A 21,984-nucleotide genomic window follows, 5' to 3' on the forward strand; every position below is an offset into this window, starting at 1 on the left:
ATCGCTAAAGAAGCTGCTGTTCACTGAGTGCTGTATCCAAGCACATTAATGGCAAGTTGAATGGAAGAAACAAATGTGGGAGAAAAAGGTGAGCTCAAGAATTTGGGTAAAATTTGGGGGAGAGTCACAAAGAGTGGACTGCAGTTGGAGTCAGTGTTTTAAGAGCCACCACACACAGACGTATCCATTAGCTACAACTGACGCATTCCTCGTGTCAAGCCACTCCTCAACCAGAGACAGCGGCAGAGGTGTCTTACCTGGACAAAGGACAAAAATGACTGGACTGTTGCTCAGTGGGCCAAAGTCGGCTTTTCAGATGAAAGGAAAGAAAATTTTGCATTTCATTTGGAAATCAAGGTCCAAGAGTCTGGAAGAAGAGATAAGAGGCACAGAATCCAAGTTGTTTGAGGTCCAGTGTAAAGTTTGCACAATCAGTGGTGGTTTAGGGAGTCATGTCATCTGCTGGTGTTGGTCCACTGTGTTTTATCAAGTCCAAGGTCAGCACAGCCGTCTACCAAGATGTTTTGGAGCGCTTCATGCTTCCCTCTGCTGACCAGCTTTATGAAAATGCTGATTTCATTTTCCAGCAGGATTTGGCACCTGCCCACACTGCCAAAAGCACCAAAAGTTGGTTAAATGACCATGATGTTGGTGTGCTTGACTGGCCAGCAAAATCACCAGACCTGAACTCCATAGAGAATCTATGGCGTATTGTCAAGAGGAAAATGAGAAACAAGAGACCAAAAAATGCAGATGAGCTGAAGACCACTGTCAAAGAAACCTGGGCTTCCATACCAGACTGATCACCTCCATAGCAAGCTGAATTGAGGCAGTAATTAAAGCTAAAGGAGCCTCTACCAAGTATTGAGTACATATACAGTAAAAGAACATACTATCGAGAAGGCCAACAATTAACTAAAAATTATTTTTAAATTGGATTTTTCAGAATTGGTGGGTTTTTGGTAAATGTGAGCCAAAATTAAAATGATCAAAATTAAAAGAAATAAGCACTTGAAATATATCAGTCTGTTTGTGATGAATCTATATATTATGAGTTTCACTTTCTGTATTGAATTACTAAAATTAATCAACTTTATAATGATATTCTAATGTATTGAGTTGCACCTGTATTTACTCTGTGGCCTTTGTGTTTTCCTGTATCATATGCACTCTTGTTGTATAGCTTCCTGAGTAATCATACCTTTTTATCACTGTTTGCACATATAATGACTAAAACATAGCGTTTGTTTTTCTAATTCCTGGAAAAAGACACTAGCCCACTGACACAAACTGTCCATTTTAGCTTCCTTTTTACATTGGAATAACAAAGTCATTATCTTACAATGACATTCCAAGCAAAGACATTTCAGGAATTTAGTTAATTGGTTTATTTAATATGAAGATTCTGGTGTTTGGTTAATGTCAGGTAATTTCCAACAAGTGTGGGAACTCAGAGTGTCCAAATTGTCCATAGCTGTCTCTCATCTCTTCAATTGGCAAACACATCATATTTTAGTCACTTGCATTTCATTAAAATATGGCAATGAGTTAAAAAGATAAATTTTTAGTCTCCCCTGAAAATATCTGGAAGCCTTAATGCATCTAAAACATATTTTCCCTCCACCCATTGGATGCTCTCAAACAAGTAAATCATAAGAGGAGAGAAAAGGGGGACAATCTCAGCTGGTCTTTCCCCTAGCTAACAGGTAGTGGGAAATGAAGTTCATACAAATATACAAAAATAAGAAAAGCATGGAAATTAATCTATCCAGACAACACCCTCTCCCCACAGATCACTCTTATCCTTGGCTGTAACTCACAGAAAGACACTACACCAGGCTGAGAGTCAGTGTATGTGGGTGTGTAGAACAAGATGCCAAAAACAACACGTTTTCAAATACTCAGCAATGCCAGTTTTAGCCACAGAATCCTGCTAAAAAGAATGCAAGGTAGGAAGTATTTTGTTTATCAGGAACATCCATTATTTTTATTGGTGGACTGTTGTCAACGATGCAATAATACTGAGGTGTTTAGTGCCAACACCATGTCGGTGTCACAACTGTGCTGTCAATAGACTCTCTAGTGGTTCTCAAATGTCCTTTTTAATATGATGAATGTTGTAAAGGGTAGAGAAAAACTAAACACAGCAACATACGTATCAGTCAAATGCGCCAACCTCGACTTTTTTATATGTATAGGCGATATAAATACACATTTTTGATTATACTCTATTATTTTATAAGAGAGATGTTTATAATCCGGTTTGTGTTTTGTGCAAAAAATATATGGGATGCTTATTTTAAGGATGCTTTTCTGTGGCAAAACCCAATTACACCATGTACTGTTCATTAATTAGCATTCATCTTAGTTTGTATACGATTTCTGTAGTCCTGTGGCTCTCACCTCTGCACTCCAGGTTCTCTCCACTTCTCTCTGAGAGTCAGCCTGCCTATAGTAGAGAGTTAGTGTTTCCCTGCAGGTCGGCGAGGGTGAACGCAGACTGGCACAGTCACGCACAGAAAAGCGTAGAGTGACAAAGATCCGAGAAGCCGAATGGCCATACAGGAACGGAGTGGCCAGCCAGTTGTCATGGAGACGCTGGTTTTGATTGACGTTGCACACCTCGAAGGTGCGGATAAGCTTGCCCTTGTCATCAAGAACGCTCACTTCATCCCACTGAAAAAAAGAAAACAAGGAGAGGGGATTAAAAAGGAGAGTAAAATGACAAGTGTTGAGTGCTATAATGGCACTATATCACTTATTTTGTTGGATTTAGACTTTTTTTACTTAATCATCAGACATTATGGTTAAAAATGAACATGTCTTAGGTGATGCAGGTGGAGCCATGAAACAATGACTATTAATGAATTAATACTTTTCAAGTTTTTAACACTTTAATCAACACGTGCATAGACAAATAGTCATGCTTTATGCAAATGTGTTTATTATTAGTGGAACCAAACTTAGTGGTTGAAGACAAAATATTCTCGTAAACGTTTTAAAGTAATTATGGTGTATGAAATTACATAAATGACGGAGGTGGGAAGTAACGGAGTACAAATACTTCGTTACTGTACTTAAGTAGATTTTTCAGGTATCAGTACTTTACTCCACTATTTATTTTTTAGTAACTTTTTACTTTTACTCATTACATTTTTACACAAATATCTGTACGTTTTACTTCTTACATTTTCAAAACAGACTCGCTACTTTAGTTTTAATCCACTGATTTGGTGAAATATATATATTTTTTTCACTGTGCGCCGATTTCAGCCGAACAACCGATTTCCTGTCACTGCGCGTCTTTTTCAATCCGCTGGTGTATAAAGTCCTGTCTCTCACTCAGCACAGATGTACACTAGTTTATGGAGATAAAAATGAGCAGGCAGAAGGCAGTAAGAAGTTTGGGGTTAATGTGGATGAGACAGAGGGAGTGAGTGATGTAAACATGACTGAGAACAGACACATTCATGATCATCATCATCTTTTCTCTGATTGTGTTCTATATGTGGATCTTCAGCCTGGATACATTCATTAGGTAACAACATTTTAATTCGTTTTGTATTAATATATATATATATATATATATATATATATATATATATATATATATATATATATATATATTTGTCTGTCAAAATTAAAATGATTGTAAACAGCACTAGATGTTATTAACACGCTAACAATTCAGCGCGCATTTCTGTTTTTACCATTTTTATTAAAAAAATATAAATAAATAAATAAATAAATAAATATAAAAAGAGGCGAAATTAAAACCTCCAGCAAAACATACACTTATTCACGACGTCCCTTCTTTACTTAGATATAAAATAAATTAATAAACTCCACCGAAAAATGAAAATAATTTTAATCAGTAAACTTTTGTTTTATTTCTGGGCCAAGTCTCAAATCAAACAACAAATCCGCCATGTTTTACACAATTAACCCTCTAGGTGGCGTTTTGTGGGTTTTTCCCTCATAATGGCGACTCGAACTTAAATGACTGTCTTTATTGATCATACAGATAAAAACAATACATTATTGAAATCTGTAAAATGTCTATGATTATATATATATAAAAGCTTCTTAACTTGAAGAGGTGCACTTTCTCCAGTATCACCTCATTAACTGTCCGTGTGGAAACATAGCAAAGGCTCTTAATGATGTCCACACATCTCTGCATTGTTACAGCCTTTATATTTAATCACTGTACATATTCTTACATATATATCACATGCTGTACATACAATTTTACATATTTATACATATTTATCTGCACTATTTGCACGATTGCTACTTTTTGCACTTCTGGTAGATGCCAAACTGCATTTCGTTGCTGTGTACCTGTGATATGCAATGACAATGTTCTATCTCTATCTATCTATCTATCTATCTATCTATCTATCTATCTATCTATCTATCTATCTATCTATCTATCTATCTATCTATCTATCTATCTATCTATCTATCTATCTATCTATCTATCTATCTATCCATCTATCTATCTATCAGTCTGTCTGTCTGTCTGTCTGTCTGTCTGTCTGTCTGTCTGTCTGTCTGTCTGTCAAATATTAATATGATGAGGTCCAGTTAACAGCTAAAACAGGTAGAAGTAATAACTACTTTTTACTTAAGTACATGTCAGAGCCAAGACTTCTTTACTTTCACTTAAGTAAAAAGGTATAATCAATACTTCAACTTTTACCCGAGTATTTTAAAACATGAGTATCTGTACTTCTACTTAAGTAATGGATGTGTGTACTTTTGCCACCTCTGGTAAATGATCAGGACACCAAACGGAACATTTTCTATGTTTCCACGCGACGGTTAATGAGGTGATACCGGAGAAACTGCACCTCTTATAACTTTCATATGGATTACATAATCAGAGAATATTTGTATTCGAAGTGAATTGATTAATTTAAAAGAAGACTTTTCAAGTTTTCTATACATATATTTATTATATCTGTGAGGCAAGTATTCAGTGAGATTCTGGTTATTATATTTGTGTGTCCGTGAAGAGAGGAAACAGAGACAGCAGAAAATGCAACCTGTCCGTTTTATTTACTTTACAAAAGCACAATGTTTTGTTGTTATTATGAGTGTGTACAAATAAAAGTAGATTCTTTACAGATTCTAATGATGTATTGCTCTTATCTGTACGGTCAAAAAAGACAGTCATTTCTGTTCTTTTCGTCGTTATGAGAAACAAATGCCACAAAACGTGTCGGTGCGTTTGTCGACCTCCAGATGGATAATTGTGTGCATCATGGCAGATTTCGGTGCTGATTTGAAACTTGGCGCATCAGTGAAACAAATGTTTACTGATTAAAATTGTTTTTTCTTATTTATTTTTTAATTTTTTTATATCAGAGCAAAGAAAAGACATCATGAATAAACGTGTGTTGCGCTAGAGGTTTTAATTTCACCTCTTTTATAATAATTAGTTTATTTATTTATACATATTTTCATTAAAAATGATCAAACAGAAATGCACGCTGCATTAATTGCCTGTTAAAAAAAACAGTGCCGTTAAAATTATTTTGCATTTTGACAGCCTTAATTGATACATTAATACAAAATGAATATAAAATTTGGTTGCCTAAAACATGTATTTAGGCTAAACAACCACCATATAGAACACAAGAAGAGAGAAGATGATGATGATCAGATGACATTTAAATCGCTGACTCCCTCTGTCTCATCCACGTTAACCCCAGACTTCTTGTTACCTTCTGCCTGCTCATTGTTAACTTCATAAACTAATCTACGTCAGTGGTGTGTGAGAGACAGGAAATGATACACCAGTGGTAGATTGAAAAAGCTGTGCAATGACAGGAAATAGGCTAATGGTCTGAAAACGGTGCGCAATGAGGAGGAAAAAAATTTACATTACACCAAATACATTAATACTAAAGTAACGAGCCTTTTTAAAAATGCAGAAAAAATGTAATGAGTAAAAGTAAAAAGTTGTCTGAAAAATAAATAGTGAAGTAAATTAATGATACCAGAAAAAAATCTACTTAAGTACAGTGGTCCACAAATGGTTATCCTAAAACATATCTGGGCCAGTTGTGGCAATTATATGGCACACTAAGCACTGATTGATTGTACCACATTTTTGCCAAAACTTGTCCTGACAGATTTTTATAATAACTGTGCCGCATTTGTGGTATTATATGTGGAACATTTTAGGCTCACTCCCATGTTAGTTGGTGCTAAATGTGCTATAACGTTGCCAAAACTGGCCCAGATTAATTGTAAAATAACTGCCACATTTGTCATTTGCCATTAGATGTTTGCCAATTCAGGTCTACGCCCTTCACGCCCACAACGGCAAATTCTTATTGTGCCATATCCTACCAAAACTGCCCCAGATATGTTTTAGGATAACTGGGCCACATTTGCTGAACCATATGTGGCCCAGATGTCCTAAAATGAGCAGTGTCTGAACCATATGTGGCCCAGATGTCTTAAAACGTATCGGGGCCACATATGGTTTAGCAATTGTGGCCCAGATACCTTTTTGGACATTGTTTTGGACAGTTCTGGCAAAGATATGGCACAGTGAGCACTGTCTAATGTGAGCGTGAGCCTGAAGGGGTCCACATATGAAGCCACAAATGTGGCCCAGTTATCCTAAAATTTATCCGGGCCAGTTGTGGCAAATATTTGGAAGAATAAGCACTGGCTAATGGTTAGGTTAGGTCAACTTTATTATCCCCGTGGGTCAATTTGTTTCACAGCCAGCAGAATCCATACGCACAGCAACAAACAATACAAAGAAGAAGAAAAATAAATAAATAAATAAAAATAAAAAAAAAATATTTAAGTATTTAAAAACCCAATAGCAACTGGTACAAAAGAATTTTTAAATCTATTTGTCCTGCAAAGCGGTAAAAAAATGTTGGAGTGAGCATGAAGTGGCCCACATATAATGCCACAAATGTGGCTCAATTATTCTAAAACGTATCTGGGCCAGTTTTGGCAAAGGTATGGCACAGTGCTAATGTGAGAGTGAGCCTGAACTGGCTCACATATAAAATTGCAAATATTGTCCAAATAATTGATAACATTTTGGTCCACTTTTGGCAAATATACAGCACAGTCAGCATTGGATAATCATGGTATAAGCCTAACTTGTCCCCTATTTTATTTTATTTTTATTTTGTTCCCGGGTTCCTCAGCGCGTGCCGCTCCACTTCAGGGTTTCCGCCGAGGGCGCCGCTCAGCTCCAGTGTCCTGCTGAGGGTGCCGCTCTGCTTCAGTGTCCTGCCGAGGGTGCCGCTCCGCTTCAGTGTTCCACCGAGGGTGCCTCTCAGCTCCAGTGTCCTGCCAGGGGTGCCACTCAGCCGCCTTACCGCGAGGGGGACCTCATTCCGCTGCCTTGGACTCTGTTGTGGGTGTCGCACGGCCTCCAGACTCCTCCGTGGGCTTCACTCGGCCCCCGATTTCCACCGAGGGTGTCAGTCTCCCCTGATTTCCACCGAGGGCATCTCTCCGCCTCTGATCTCCGCCCAGGGGTCGTCCAGTCTGTAATCTCCGCCGAGGACATCGCTCAGCCCCTGCTCTCCGCCACGAACGTTGCTCTGCCTCCGGGCTTGTTCCAGACCTTCACAGACGGCATCGCTCCGCCTTGGGCCCTTCCATTCTTCCCTGGTTTCTTGGCGGTGAGTTCCAGGCCTCCTCCTTCGGCCCTAGACGGTTGGTGTGGCCTTCCTCAGAGTGCCCTGGCCCACCTGGTGTGGGTGGTTTTGGGGCATCAGGTGCCGCACATGGAGGGGCACCTAATCCCCCCGTGGATTACTTTCATTCCGAGCTCCCGGCATTAACGAGAGACAGGTATCTCGTGTCGGACCTACTCGATTGCTATGGACACCGACCTTGTTCAAGCCAGCATTCCCTGCTGGTTCCATGGATTACACTTCTTCGTGGAGTACACTCATTCCGTGGATTACATTCCCCCCCGTGGATTACTTTCGTTCCGAGGATTACACCCACGTTTAGGACTCCTCATGCATCAAGGTTCGTAAAGCTCTTCTTCCACTGTCTATGTACTGAGCACTTAAACTAAACATGATAGAGCTACTCCCGCTTTCGGCTCATGGTCCACACCCTGACAATTTACCATTTATTCATATAAATGATATGTATATTAAGTTGGAATCTGCATGTTATTAGAATTAGTGATAATTCAGCAAATTAGCAAGATAGCATACACATTGAATTTGTGAAGAAATTAGTTACGTTATTTGGGCAATTAATCTCTTTACCTCTGGTAATTCATAGAAAATATTTTTAAATAAATGTTTTTTGCAGAGAAATAGAATGAATGAAACTTGCTAGCAGCAAATTTAATGTATGTAAATTACATTTTTACTGATTAATTTCACTTCTATTGGAATAACGACCTATGCCATATGGGGATTACTTACACTTTGTTTCACCTTTAACGTCAGATTTGCTCTCCTTTGGGCATATTGCATTCAAAAATATGTTTGAATTTATCTTGCATTGAGGAGGAGTGATTAGGGCAGTATGACAGGAGTTGTTATGCCTTGTTGTGTAAATTTTACCTATGATACACTGCAACGTCTAATTAAGTAGTGATGTTTTGATCATTAATGATTAAAGGAAATGTGCATGATCTTCTGATTATGAGTCTCTTTCATTTATTTGTCACCTAACATGAACATGTATAGGGTACAGAAATTAGTTCACAAGTCTCATCTCTTTACATATATTCAGTGAATAAGTGAATGCCTCCTACACTGAAATCTATTCTAGTCTGTAAGGGTTTAGCTAATGTCTTAGTATAGAATAAAGAGCATTATTTATATAAGTATAATGTATTTTCACATTCATGTTTGTATAGTTGGTTCTGGATTTAATTCCTTTATACATACAGTTGGTTGAATTGTGAAATAGGAAATTGCCCTGCATTAAGCTTTTATGGTGTATTGTTTTGTGTAATGTTTTTGACCTTAACAGTCAATGTTATATGTTACAGACATTTGCTTGGTGGGCTTAATTATAGAGTGGGAAGTTCACTATTTCCATTAAGGTAAACTGCAGTAATACTCTAGTACCATAGCATATTCATTTAAAACATTGAATCTTATTTCTGTTTCAGATTACCTGGTTGTTACCAGGTTGACTAATTCTCAAAAAGTAAGTGGTGGTGTAATTACTGTGTCATTGAGAAAGAAAAGTGGAATATCACTCTCAGCAATTTAGGGGAAAAGGGCTGTTTAAAGAGTTGCCCGGGTGTTGGAAGCATCGAATGATGAGGAAAGTAGTGTAGAGAAATGTTGTGATGAAGAACATACCAAAGATTGGATCAGAGTGTGATGGGGAAAGTGAATCAACAACTGATGAAGATAGCCATGTTGTTGAAAGGGAAGATAATCCCAAAGATGTAGCAGGTTGTTTGAGAGACTGGGCAACACATTTTGGCATTTTGCATTTCTCTTATGATCCAGGAAGGGGAGGAAAGCTGGAAAATTTACTAGACATTCCTAGACATAGGTATATTAGGTGTTTGAATTGAGATTGTGATCTTTTAACAATTAGAATCTTACTGTGAATATATTACAGAGCTTATGGATGTGCAGTTTGTCCAAATTCAGGGAGAGGACATCTTTGATATGTCTTTTTTGCCATCTAATAGCTGTCACATGTCATTTAGCTCTAATGCCACACTTTTGTAATTGTACAACAGATTAGCTATTTTGAAAGCCAGTATCCAGCAATGAGGACAGGACTACATAACTTTTTTTTATGTGATTAGACGTTTATATCAAACATGTATCCATGGATTTTAAATGAATTTTGAATTTTTCAGATTACTGCGTTAAGTGCCATCGGTGGAGTTGACATTAAGGATAGCTTTTGGCAAGGTATGAAGCATTGTTTTACCAATTCCCTTGCCAAACAACTCAAGCATCAATGGCAAAACAGCTTTCCACAGACTGCAGCTTAAAGATGTCATTAATGGTAATTACTGTTACACCAGTCTAATGAGTCCATTCTTTTTTTCTTGCATGTTTGATGCACAGCAAATATTATATATTATCAAATAAAAATATTATGCGATGCAACTATTATACTATGCAATTCGATGCAAAATGATGGAAAAAGTTCTGCTCTGCAATTCAATATGATACAGATAGTTCACTTATTTTTATGGTTCAAAAAATATGCCATAATTTAAAGCTTTTATGATCTTATTTTATTACGGTAAGTTATAAAAGACATATAAAAGACATAAATTAAATTAGGGCATATTCTGTGTGTGAGCCTTTTTGGTAGTGAAAAATAGCATTTATTTGTCATATGTTTTGCTAGTTGATTGTAATACATATATTAACATTTTAATTTTAATAAAAAGACGAATACATATTTATACATATTACATATACATAATACATATTTGCGAATATCGTCCATCCAACGTAAATCCAACTTTATTGATTAAAGTGTGTTAAGCCTATGTGTAATCAAAAAAATCCTGCCTTAGTTTGAATGGGCATGATACCTGTGGCAGCAGTGGTGAACAGAAGAGAACATGCTTGGGAAACAGTTTAGGGAAGAGAAATCAATCTACATATAAAATATTGCTCACAAATAATTTCCATCTTTGTAAATAATAAAGGTATAGTGCATCTACTAATAATTATATATAAATAAATCGTTTTACCGATGCAATTATTTTTTAAACGATACATCATGATACAATACATCAGTGCCGATGTACTGATGCAAATCTGTAAATTTTACCAATCTCTAATATATATTGATTGTCAGTTTAACAAATTTAAATTATTATTACCGTATTTTTCGGACTATAAGCCGCAACTTTTTTCCCCACGCTTTGAACCCCGCGGCCCAAACAACAAAGCGGCTAATTTATGGATTTTTCCAGGTTTTTTCCCGGTTTCACAAACTTCAAGCCAAAAAACTGAGCCCCATAACATTAGACCAATGAAATTGCAGAACGGGTTCAGGTGAACCAATGAAACTCTTTATATTAAATCAGATGCGCTCCCACTGAATCAGGCCGCACCACATCATAAATATGGATGATGTTCCTCTGACGTTTGACCTGCCGCTCACTCGGACTGTCTACAGGAAATACGAATCATTCGTCACTCTGAAAACAACCGGGCATGAAACACACACTTCACCTGTGTTCTGAGCTGCACGGCATCGGGAGAAAAGATTCACCGATGGTGATTTTTAAACGCACGCAGATGCCAAAAGATAAACTCTCGAGAGTAATTGTTGTAAAAGGAAGGAGGAAGACAGTGAACAATGACTTTCTTGGTAGGCTACTGTTTAGATACAAGCCGTGTAACAGGCACTGTCTTTCATTAAAGTCTGTGTAAAGTTCATTAGTTTCAATGTAGGCACCTGTGGCTTATAGACAGGTGCGGCTTATTTATGTTCAAAATAAAAATCTTTGTCAAATTCAGTGGGTGCGGCTTATATTTGGGTGCGCTTAATAGTCCGGAAATTACGGTACTAAAGTTGTGTAGTTCATTGGTGGCTTTACAATTTTTTTTCAGGGACTGTCAGAAATGACAGCCACAGACCAAGAAGTGGAAGCCTCATAAAAATGGCTTTATCTGGTAAGCTACAGAGTATGAGGGAGAAGAGCAAGAGATGAACGAAAACATGCGGTCCAAGGGTCCTGTAAGTCAGTTACAGTACTTCATTTTTGCTACGTGTGTAACTATTTGTTCCTTGAAGTTCAAACAAACAAGCAAAAATAAATGTTGGTAGGGTTTGCTTGAACAAAATTACAATGCTACAATGCTACATTGAACAAATTGTAAAGATATTTATAGAAAAAGAGAATCAATTAAAAAAAAGGGAAGTGATGATGTTAATTAATTTAGTTGTGTTTTTCTTACAGGCATGCAGGATGGTTATGATGCTGATGGGCCCAGTCAAGGACAATAAATGTTCATTTTGTCACAGTTGCTGTAGTGTTTACTTTAATTGTTACAGCAGTTTATTTCTTTTTTACTTTTGCACATCTTAGCAAACATTCTGTTATTTTTGTTGTTGTTGTTGTTGTTGTTGTTGTTGTTGTTGTTGTTGTTGTTGTTGTTGTTGTTTTTGGGAGGGCTGCCATGGTTGGATTGATAAGGTGATGCAATAAAGTAATGTTTTGGAAATGTTATAATGTACTGGATTTTCATTGCCAATATTAATAAATATGTAAATTACAATGTATATATTTTCAAAACATTTCTGATCGCCCATTTTTAGAGAAAAGCCAAGGAGGAGGTTTATGGATGTGGTGAAGGAAAACATGCAGGTAGTTGGGTTGAAAGAGGCAGATGTAGAGGACAGGGGGGTATGGAAACGGATGATCCGCTGTGGCGACCCCTAATGGAAGCAGGCGAAAGAAGAAAAAGAAGCTAGGCCATTTTTACATTTCTCTTTACAGTATGTTAATGGATAACTCTTACTTATGGATTAGTGTGGGCCAGATAATGTACATTTATGGTTTATTTGATTCATTGTTAGTTAACATGTAGCTGTGCAGTGGCCTAATTGCAGACCACTGCTAAAATGCTAACATTCCATGCAGCATGTGTGCCACATGAGAAATGTGGGGAAGACATTGGTTATAATAAAAATCCACTTTAGCCCATAATAGGGCCAGTTTTTGTTTATTTGGTTTGTTTACATGCAGCAATGCTAAGGCTTTCTTGTGGCCCGAATCGGGCAAACAGGAGCAGACCGCCCAAGTGCCATCATTACACGTGGTATGTGGGCCGGAACAAGATGTTGGATCTGGGCCGCATCTGGGCCAAAATAAATGTGGGCCAGATTTGGGACAATTCTGGTTGGTTTGTTTTATTTATGGTTGACAGTCAACAGTCCTTTGGCTTACTTGTGGCACAAATCTGGCAAACAGGAGCTGACCGCAAAAGTGCCATCATTCCACGCGGTATGTGGGCCAGATGAACGTTTTTTTTTTTTCAGATAGCAAGAATTTTGCTATCTGGTCTGGTGAATGTACAGTTAGCTCTGCTGTTTAAATCTGACAAGCCATTAGAGGAACAGGATGTAACAAAACTCAAATAATTTGTTTTTAAATTATATAATGTGAACATGAAATAACTTCTGAATTTCACAAAAATAGAATTTCAAACTGAAACTTTAGAATTCCCATTTCCTACATTGCACTGGGGATGTACACAGGACACAGGATACTTATAGCCAGTGTTGTGCTAGTTACTAAAAAATAGTAACTAGTTACAGTTACTCGTTACTTCATTCAAAAAGTAACTTAGTTACTTTGTTGATTACTTACCCCAAAAAGTAATGTGGTACTGTTAAAAGTAACTTTTGAGTTATTTTTCAAAGAACGTTCTTTAATGTTCCCATTAATGCCCTTTTATGCGTTATGGTCTACACAAACACAAAACTGACTTAAACACAAAGTAATTTTTAAACATTATTTTATTAAAGTCAGACCAGCACAAACTGAATATATCACAAGGATTTCTGAAAAAATAACAAAACAAGCTGAATAATATATTCACAATCAAAAACTAAAGTGGCTTCTGCTGTTGTGTTGAGCTTTTAAAAATGTTCCTTTCACAGCTGAAGTATGAAAACTATCAACAATGTAGAACAAAACACCGGGTTAGCTTCTAGCTTCTAGCATGGAGTTCCTGGAGGAGTTTCAACAAATTGGAGTTGCTGTTTATCGCAGTAGATACGAGCTTCGAACCAGAAAGAAACAGCTTACATTTGACTAAAAAGTTTTTGTCTTTATACTCAACTAAAGTGAAATAATGAGCATATTTCCACTTTGAGAAACTCGTCTTGCTCGCACCTTGACTCGCCATTACTGCCGCACAGACCTGAATAAACGGAGACACGCCCACAGTGCTTCTTCTTCGTGTATACAGAGGGTAATCCGGTAATCCACCAATCCTACAATGCGTCTCTGCTGTAAACAGGTTAGACTGTAGGCTACACTTCAGCCGAAATTCATTCATTTAAAAAAGTAACGGGTAACGCACCATACGGTAACGGTAACGAAGTTACTTTATTTTTAAAAGTAACGCATTACAGTTTTAGTTACTGTCAAAAGTACCGCTAACGCGTTACTGCCCAACACTGCTTATAGCATAGTCTAGTGCCTGGGAAGAAAAAGGACTGACTCAAGCATGAGTTTGTGATTAAATGATGCAGTATGTCTTTAAAGAAACTGATATGTTTAAATATTTATCTAGCCACACCTAATTTTAACATCCATTCATTCTTACCTAAGCCCATTTTTACATTTACACCACTTTTTATCAGGTTACCACCTGCTTTAATGATGAAAATCCCAAGAATATTTGTCGCCTGCATATGTGCCAAATCTTACACCTTTTTTGTGTCATGTGCATGAAAAATATGGCCTGAAAACTCACTATTATTCATTTCCTCACCAAACAGAAGGGAAATGCAGTGAGAAAAAAAAACCACGTTGTTGTGAGGATGGTTGATGATCATGCAAACATCAACATTTGTCAATTTTAGTTCATTTGAAATGTTAAAGGCTGAACCGGAGTGATGACTCAACCGGAGAATCCTCTCAAAGCGGCATGATGCAAAGTGAACAGAAATTTCCGGAACATACACCAAGTCTCACCAGGACAAACTCAAACAGACACGATCGCACAGAGACAGGGAACAACTGGCACATGAGAAAGAGATAAAAAGGACGGACAAATGGAAGAGAGAAGGGGATGCCAACAAGACAGAGATGTGTGATTGATTCAAATGAATGCTGAGGGACAGAAGAGGGGATGAGAAGATGGAGACTGGCAGCTAGAGCGGGAGAACGGGTGTTAAAAAAACAAGTAGGCAGATTGAGAGGGGCGTGAGAGAATCGAGGAGGGGATTATATAAAAGCACAGATGGATAGATTAACAGGCTGCAGAACAAACAACAAAAGAGATAGGACAAGAAACGGGCAAGAAGAAAAGGATTTGGGGAAGAAAAATAAAGCGAAACAAAAATAAAGATTAATGTTGTAAGTAGAGTATTTAGTATGTGGCACTATATAATCATAAGAGAAAAGGTCAATAAAAGAGAGATTGAGTGAGAGAGGAAAAGAGATGAGCAGTGTGCTTGTCTGCAGTTTGGTCAATATGATGCTCCAGGGCATGTAGGCAGCATATCTGACTGGTTTATTGGCATCGCCAGTGTAACATACTGCAATTCAACCAGAAGGAGAGAGAGACAGAGAGAAGAAAGGAAGATCCCTTTGAGAGGAAAAAACTGAGAAGACTGTCAGTAATAAAGGTTAATAATAAACTCGTGTCTCTATCCTTACATCTTTATTCCTCCATCGCCCATTCTGAGCCCCAGGTCACAACATCTCAGTCACAATGTGAGCTGTAAAACCAGTGAAACACACACACCATACACACATATACCATGTGTGTATAGTATTCCTTTATTTAGAGATTTCAGAGGCAATGGCCATTAAGGACCATGACTCCTTACTAAATGTACACTTATTCAAGCTTTTCTTATAATATACAATGAAATGAGTTTAACTTAAAGTGATTGCTGAATATGAAGCATAAGAGTGCTAGATTGACCTTATGAGAACATTTCTGCTATACGCCACTAATTACTAGAACAATTTTACAAAATGGTTTTACCCTTTTGAGAGTGAGTGATTCATTGTAGGACTCAAAATCGTGGGATGCACATGCACACACAGGCAAACACACACAGACACACAAACACACCAATAACAGGACTCACCCCAGTATCAGGATAAGTTGTCCAGCCAAGTTCAGACGTGGATTCAGTAGTGTCCAGAAGCATCACTACAAAAAAGAAAGAGCAATGTCTGAAAAATCTATCTAACTATACGTATATATACACACACATTATATTGGCAAAACTTTGCGGACATCTTTGCCATAACTATGGTATGTGCTTTTTGCTATTTCCAAAGATGTTTCACTAGATTTTGAAGCATGCTTGTGGACATTTGTGTTCATCAGCCACAAGGACAGTAGTAAAGTCAGGTACCGATTTAGGGTAAGGAGGCCTGCGGTTCTGTCAGTTTTCTAATTCATCCCTAAGATGTTCAGTATGGTTGAGATCAGAGCTCTATAGCAGGCCACTAAAGATTTTCCTCTCCAAACCATGTAAGCCATGTCTTCAGGGAGCTGGCTTTGTGCACAGGGGCATTGCCAAGCTGGAACTGGTTTAGGTTTGTGAATGCAAGTGAATGCAAATTTGTAATGTTCTGCATCCAAAGACATCCATTACCATTGTGTACCTGCAGCTTAGTGGTTTTGAGATGAGCCACAGAAAAGGTTAGGTGTCCCAATACTTTTGTTGCCAATCAATGCCTTTTAAATGATTTTAAGCGTTGACTGCACCCTCAGACCTCCTCAGCACCTGACTTTACTAACACCCTTGTGGCTGAATGAGCTGAAATCTTATGATTATGTACAACCACACTTCACAAAATATCTAGAGGAACATCTTCTCAGACTTAGCAAATTTAATGACTAGATAGCCTCAAATGATTTCAAATAAACTCTAACAAGCACTGAGGGATTAGCTCAACTCTCACCCCAGCTTTCATGAGTCTTCGATATCGTTATCAAGAGAAGCCAGAGAAGCAGTTTGCAAAAAGTGTCTATATATATTAAGTATACGGAACAGAACACATTTTAGAACCCATGTATGGTTATGTGATAGAAAGAAATGACAAACTTTTCCTTTTATTCTTAAAAGGAAAGGGCATGTGCTTGTTTCATAACACTTCTACCCAGGAAATCCTTCTGTAGATATTTCAGTCTTATTCTTTTTTTTTTCTGATGACCCTTAAAACTGCTGGAAAGGGCAGTGAAACACTGAAAGCAATGTGAATTTTCAGATGGAGGTGGACCATAGTGGGGCCATGCTTCGGTAAAGGTTTTTCAGCTCATAGCTAAAATATGTTCAGTCCATCTGGAGGTTGCTGAGAGCCAGATCCAAACCTCGCCATCCTGGCAGGCACAATCAAAAACTTTACCGCCTGCCTCGGCAATTTTCTTACACCCATGTTTGTGTCAGACGCTATTATAGCAGTCCTTGTTTGAATTTATGGAGCAGCATTGTTCAGCTGCAGGGCTTCTGGTAAATATGAATTTGCAAGTCATGCTGTGCGTGCGCCATTGATTTAATCAACTAAATCCCTGCGCATAAATTTATATAACTTTGCCTGTGGTAAATATAGATAATTGATGATAATCAAGCAAGGCTGACTGACTTCTTTACTGTTTAACAAAGCAATATATTAGTGTGAAACTTTAAAAAAACAAATATACAAATCACATTATCTTTTTGAGAATAATAAAAATAAGACCCCATCATGATTCCAAAAAAATCCTAGGTGGGCTTGTTACTAGACCTGATTTGAAAAAAAAAGAAAAGAAAACACATATCTTATAACCTGGGATTTTTTTCTGCTCTGCACAAATGACAATGTTGTGAACAGCTTCTGCGTTGTCGCATGTCAAAACAACTTTGAGCACAAAAGAAAAATGCTAACAATGCACCAAATGGGTTTGTTTTAAATATTTTGACATTTCCAAATGTTTATTCAAGGGTGACTAACATAAATACACATGATTATTCATGTGTCAGTAAAGTGCGTTTTCAAATGAACAAGTTTTGGCCAGTAACTGTGTAGTATAGATGTTGATAAAAGGTCAAAAAAGTCATCAGTACTGCTTCATGTTTAAAATCCCAAATGTCAATGCATAAAGGTACCTCTGGATGCAAGCTGCTTTGATAAGAAACACAAATTAATAGTCAAAATCATGACTTTCCATTGTTTCTGATTCTCTGCTATTCCACTAGCTACACTCTAAACTCAGGGATATGGAAATGACTGTCAGTAAAGTACTAAAGACTAAAGACTAAAGGTGGAGAAGAAAAAAGATTGTATTAATGTGCTTGAATTTTTCTGGTTTCATTTAATTCTATACAATGTTGCATAGGCATCTTTGCTTTGTTTCACACTTCCTGCTCTTGGGGAGAGTGACTAAGTGACACACTAATACATGGAGAGTTATTCTCGCTCCAGAGGTGGGAAGTAACAAAGTACAAATACTTCAGTACTACCTAAGTAGATATTTCTGGTATCAGTACTTACCAGAAAATTTTTATTTATGTATTTATTTAATTTTTTTATAAAAATGGTCGATCAGAAATGCTCGCTGCATTAATCGAGCATTTCTGTTTGACTATTTTTTATAAAAAAATATAAATAAAAAAATAAAAACAATAAAAATGAGACGAAATTAAAACTTTTAGCGCAACATACATTTATTCATGACATTCTTTCTTTACTCAGATATGAAATAAATAAATAAACCACCAAAAAATTCTTTTATTTACTAAACATTTGTTTTACTGATGCAGCAAGTTGCAAACAGCATCAAAATCCGCCATGATGCACGCATTGGGAAATTAACCCTCTGGGGTCGATAAATGCGGCGGTGTGTTTTGTGCCATTTTTTCTTCATAATGCCAAAAATAACTTAAATTACACTGTCTTTTTAATCACACAGATAAGTGCAATACATCATTGGAATCTGTAAAGGGTCTACTTTTATTCATAAACATTCATAATAACACCAAAACATTGTGCTTTTGTAAAATAAAGAAAAGAGACGGGGGGAGATCTCTGCCGCCACTGCCATCTCTTTTCACAAACACATAAATATAACCTGAATCTCAGTGAATACTTACCTCACAGACATAATAAATATACGAAACAAAAGCTGGAAATGTTTACTTTTGAATTAACCATCGAATATTCTCTAATCCTTATAGAAGGATTCCGTTTGGTATCCTGATGATTCACATAATTTAAAACACCATAATTACATTTACAAGAATTTTTTGTCTTCATGCTCTATGTAGAGTTTGGTTTCACTAATAATAATAATCATACATTTGCATAAAGTATCCATATTTCTCTATGTACATGTTGATTAGAGTATTAAAAACGAAGTATTCATTTATGGAATATTATATAAACAGATTAAAAATGTGTGATTAAGTTGGGATTAAATATTTTAATTGATTGACAGCCCTAATATTAATATGATGTGAGATCCAGTTACCAGCATGACACTAAAACAGGTCGCATTAATTGCTAGTACATGTCAGAGCCCAAATATCTTCAACTTTAGTAAAAAGTTTAGACAGTCTTTTAAAACATTAGTATCTGTACTTCTACTTAAGTGAAGGATGTGTGTACTTTTGCCACCTCTGTCTCTCTCCAAAGATTATTTAGAGAACAAAGAATTACATTCAATACCCAATAAACATGTATTTTACCATGTAAAACGTTAATTGTCTCAGACAGCTGCATATTGTTTAAAAACAACAAATCCTGAAACATATGAAATGCTATAAGGGTCAGCTTGTAAGACCATTTGGACAATAAAGAAAATGTAAACAGTGAAGACAAAAAAATGGGCCATTATGTTGCAAACCTATTAATAATATAAGATAATATAAGAACCTATTCGTTAATATGCCAACATTAGTTGCCATTAGTTGGTATGAAATCCAATTAAAATGTATATAATCAACATAAGCTAATATATACTCTTTTAAATTTTGTATAATATGTACACTATATGTACAAATGTTTGTGGACTCTTGATGGATGTGGAAGTGTGGTTGTGGAGATTTATGCTTTTTCAGCCCCAATGGTGTTAGTAAAGTCAGGTACTGATGATAGGTGCTCTGAGGAGGGCTGTGGTGCAGTCAGAGTTCCAGTTCATTCCAAAGGTGTTCAGTAGGGTTGAGGTCAGAGCTCTATAGCAGGCCACTCAAGATCTTCCACTTCAACTCATGTACAAAATATCTTTATGGGGTTTGTTTTGTGCACGGGTCCGTTGTAATGCTGAAACAGATTTGTATCTCTTACATCAAGTGAACAGACTGTATTCAAAGACATCCTATACAGCTGTGTCGCTCCAACTTTGGACACAGTTTAGGGAAGAGCTACATATGGCTGGAAAAGTTATGTGTCTCAATACTTTTGTCCATATGATGGATATTTCCTCATCCCACTCTGAAATTTTATGCTTAGGACTCTCTGGGATTGTGAAGATAACACATAAAACGTAATTCAATTTTCATTCCATTTTTATTTACATTGTATTCCACCTCTCCTAACTGCCAGTTGCTGTGTGAAAGCAACTCGAATGATGTCTAGGGCTTGATTGTAATATGCAACCCACTCTTTCTCACAATGCTGATCTTTCCAGCACAGTGCAACAGTGTGACGGCTGTATAGAGGATTTGGACAAGCCTTAACTCACACACCCAAACACAATGGTTTTTGTTCTGTCTAACATAATAATTAGAGAGAGGCCTTCTGTGAGAAAGATTTAGTAAACAAAATGCTCAGGACATGTTTTATCACTGTTCATTCATTTTGTTGCTTAACCATATTGAAGAATTAAAAAATATATATTTTTCAGCTATTAATATTTCTAACATTTTTATACTCATGTCAATATCTTCTGCTCTTCAGTGTATACAAACAAGTTTGGATTGCAGGTATAATAAAAAAAAGGCGCAATATTTATCCTGTCACTCTTCACACAGAGAAGTTTCCTCCATGGAGGAAACAGGGCTTTCAGATGGAGGTATAATTTGCTCAATAAGCAAAAAGCTCATTGAACTGTAATGCTCTACATCAACACCCATATGCTTATGATACAGATCTACTGCCCAACTAACACACACACACACACACACACACACACACACACACACACACACACACACACACACACGCACATTGTTCACAGTTTATTCATTCAGTAATTCTTTTAAAATTTGTAATTAGTATTCCTGTATGTTTGCCTCAGCGTGCTCATCTCTAAAAGGTTTTAAGCTTAAAAAGTTACACAGCATGCTCTTAACCATCAAAACATGACCAACATGTGTTTAGTACTGGGGCCACTGCTATTTATCAAAATTAAGAAATTGTCCTTTTTTAGAAATGTATGAACTAGAAATGGAAGGCGTGAAGAATTTCAATTTCTGCAGGCAGGAGATTTTCACTGGACAAATAGCACTTTAATAAAAAAACTGTCCAATTCAGACAGACTGGGCCTTTTGCTGAAATGAAGCTGCGTGTGAAACATTACAGAGTGTTTTCTGTCGGTTGTCGCTCCATCACAGTTAACCTTACAAAAAAAGGAAAAATGCAGAAAAATTATGCCCCAATATCAGCAGCAAAAAGCAACATCTGACACGTTCCACATACACAACAGCAGTTCCTTTTCTTTATCCCAGACCGTTTTGACCCCAATGATGTAGAAACATTAAAGCCTTATGTTGCATGTATGTTATTTATATGTAAAAGATATACTCAGAATATAATTCTTTAAGGTAGCCTGTTACCATTTGTGGATATTAGCAAAGTATTTATTATTATTAAAATTTCATGGATTTCATGAAATGAAAATATAAATTGCATTAAATGATAATCTTTCATGAAACCACAAACCTAACTGTGCGGTTTTGGTGAGAGTTTGTGTGGAGTAAGGATTCTCTCATTGTGTGCCTTTAACAGTAGAAAACGCTCTCCTTATAAAGGTGTGATGCAAAGGAGAATGAAACATTGAACCACATCAATGATTAAAATATAACCCCGGAAGATCTTACTCAAGTTTATTCAAATTCATCAGAACGTCTGTACTTTTCTTCATGGAGAAAAGTACTAAAAGGAATACTTTTATTTTGACAGGAATTATTCACCCCTGCCTATAATGTATATAATGTATTACTACCACTACTATTACTACTGACTTTAATAAAAATATACACTCTATGGAGAAATGTTTGTGGACACCTGATGATAAGATTTATATATATATATACAGTATATTTATATTTATATGTGTGGAATGGGGTGTT

At 36.7% G+C, this 21,984-nt stretch overlaps 1 protein-coding gene across 2 annotated transcripts in view; it reads right to left on the reverse strand.

Moving 5' to 3' along the window:
• The window catches only part of ephb6 (eph receptor B6), a 59,652-nt gene that overhangs the window by 28,282 nt on the left and 9,386 nt on the right, over positions 1–21,984 (reverse strand). For both annotated transcript variants that reach the window (XM_046846863.1, XM_046846864.1), the window contains exons 2-3: positions 15,793–15,857; positions 2,404–2,676 (exon numbers count right to left, since the gene is read on the reverse strand). In XM_046846863.1, coding sequence (XP_046702819.1) covers positions 2,404–2,676; positions 15,793–15,857 — 338 coding nt within the window. The remainder of the gene's footprint in view (positions 1–2,403; positions 2,677–15,792; positions 15,858–21,984) is intronic.

The sequence above is a fragment of the Silurus meridionalis genome, chromosome 4 (genome assembly GCF_014805685.1).
Source record: "Silurus meridionalis isolate SWU-2019-XX chromosome 4, ASM1480568v1, whole genome shotgun sequence".
NCBI classification, from domain to species: domain Eukaryota; kingdom Metazoa; phylum Chordata; class Actinopteri; order Siluriformes; family Siluridae; genus Silurus; species Silurus meridionalis.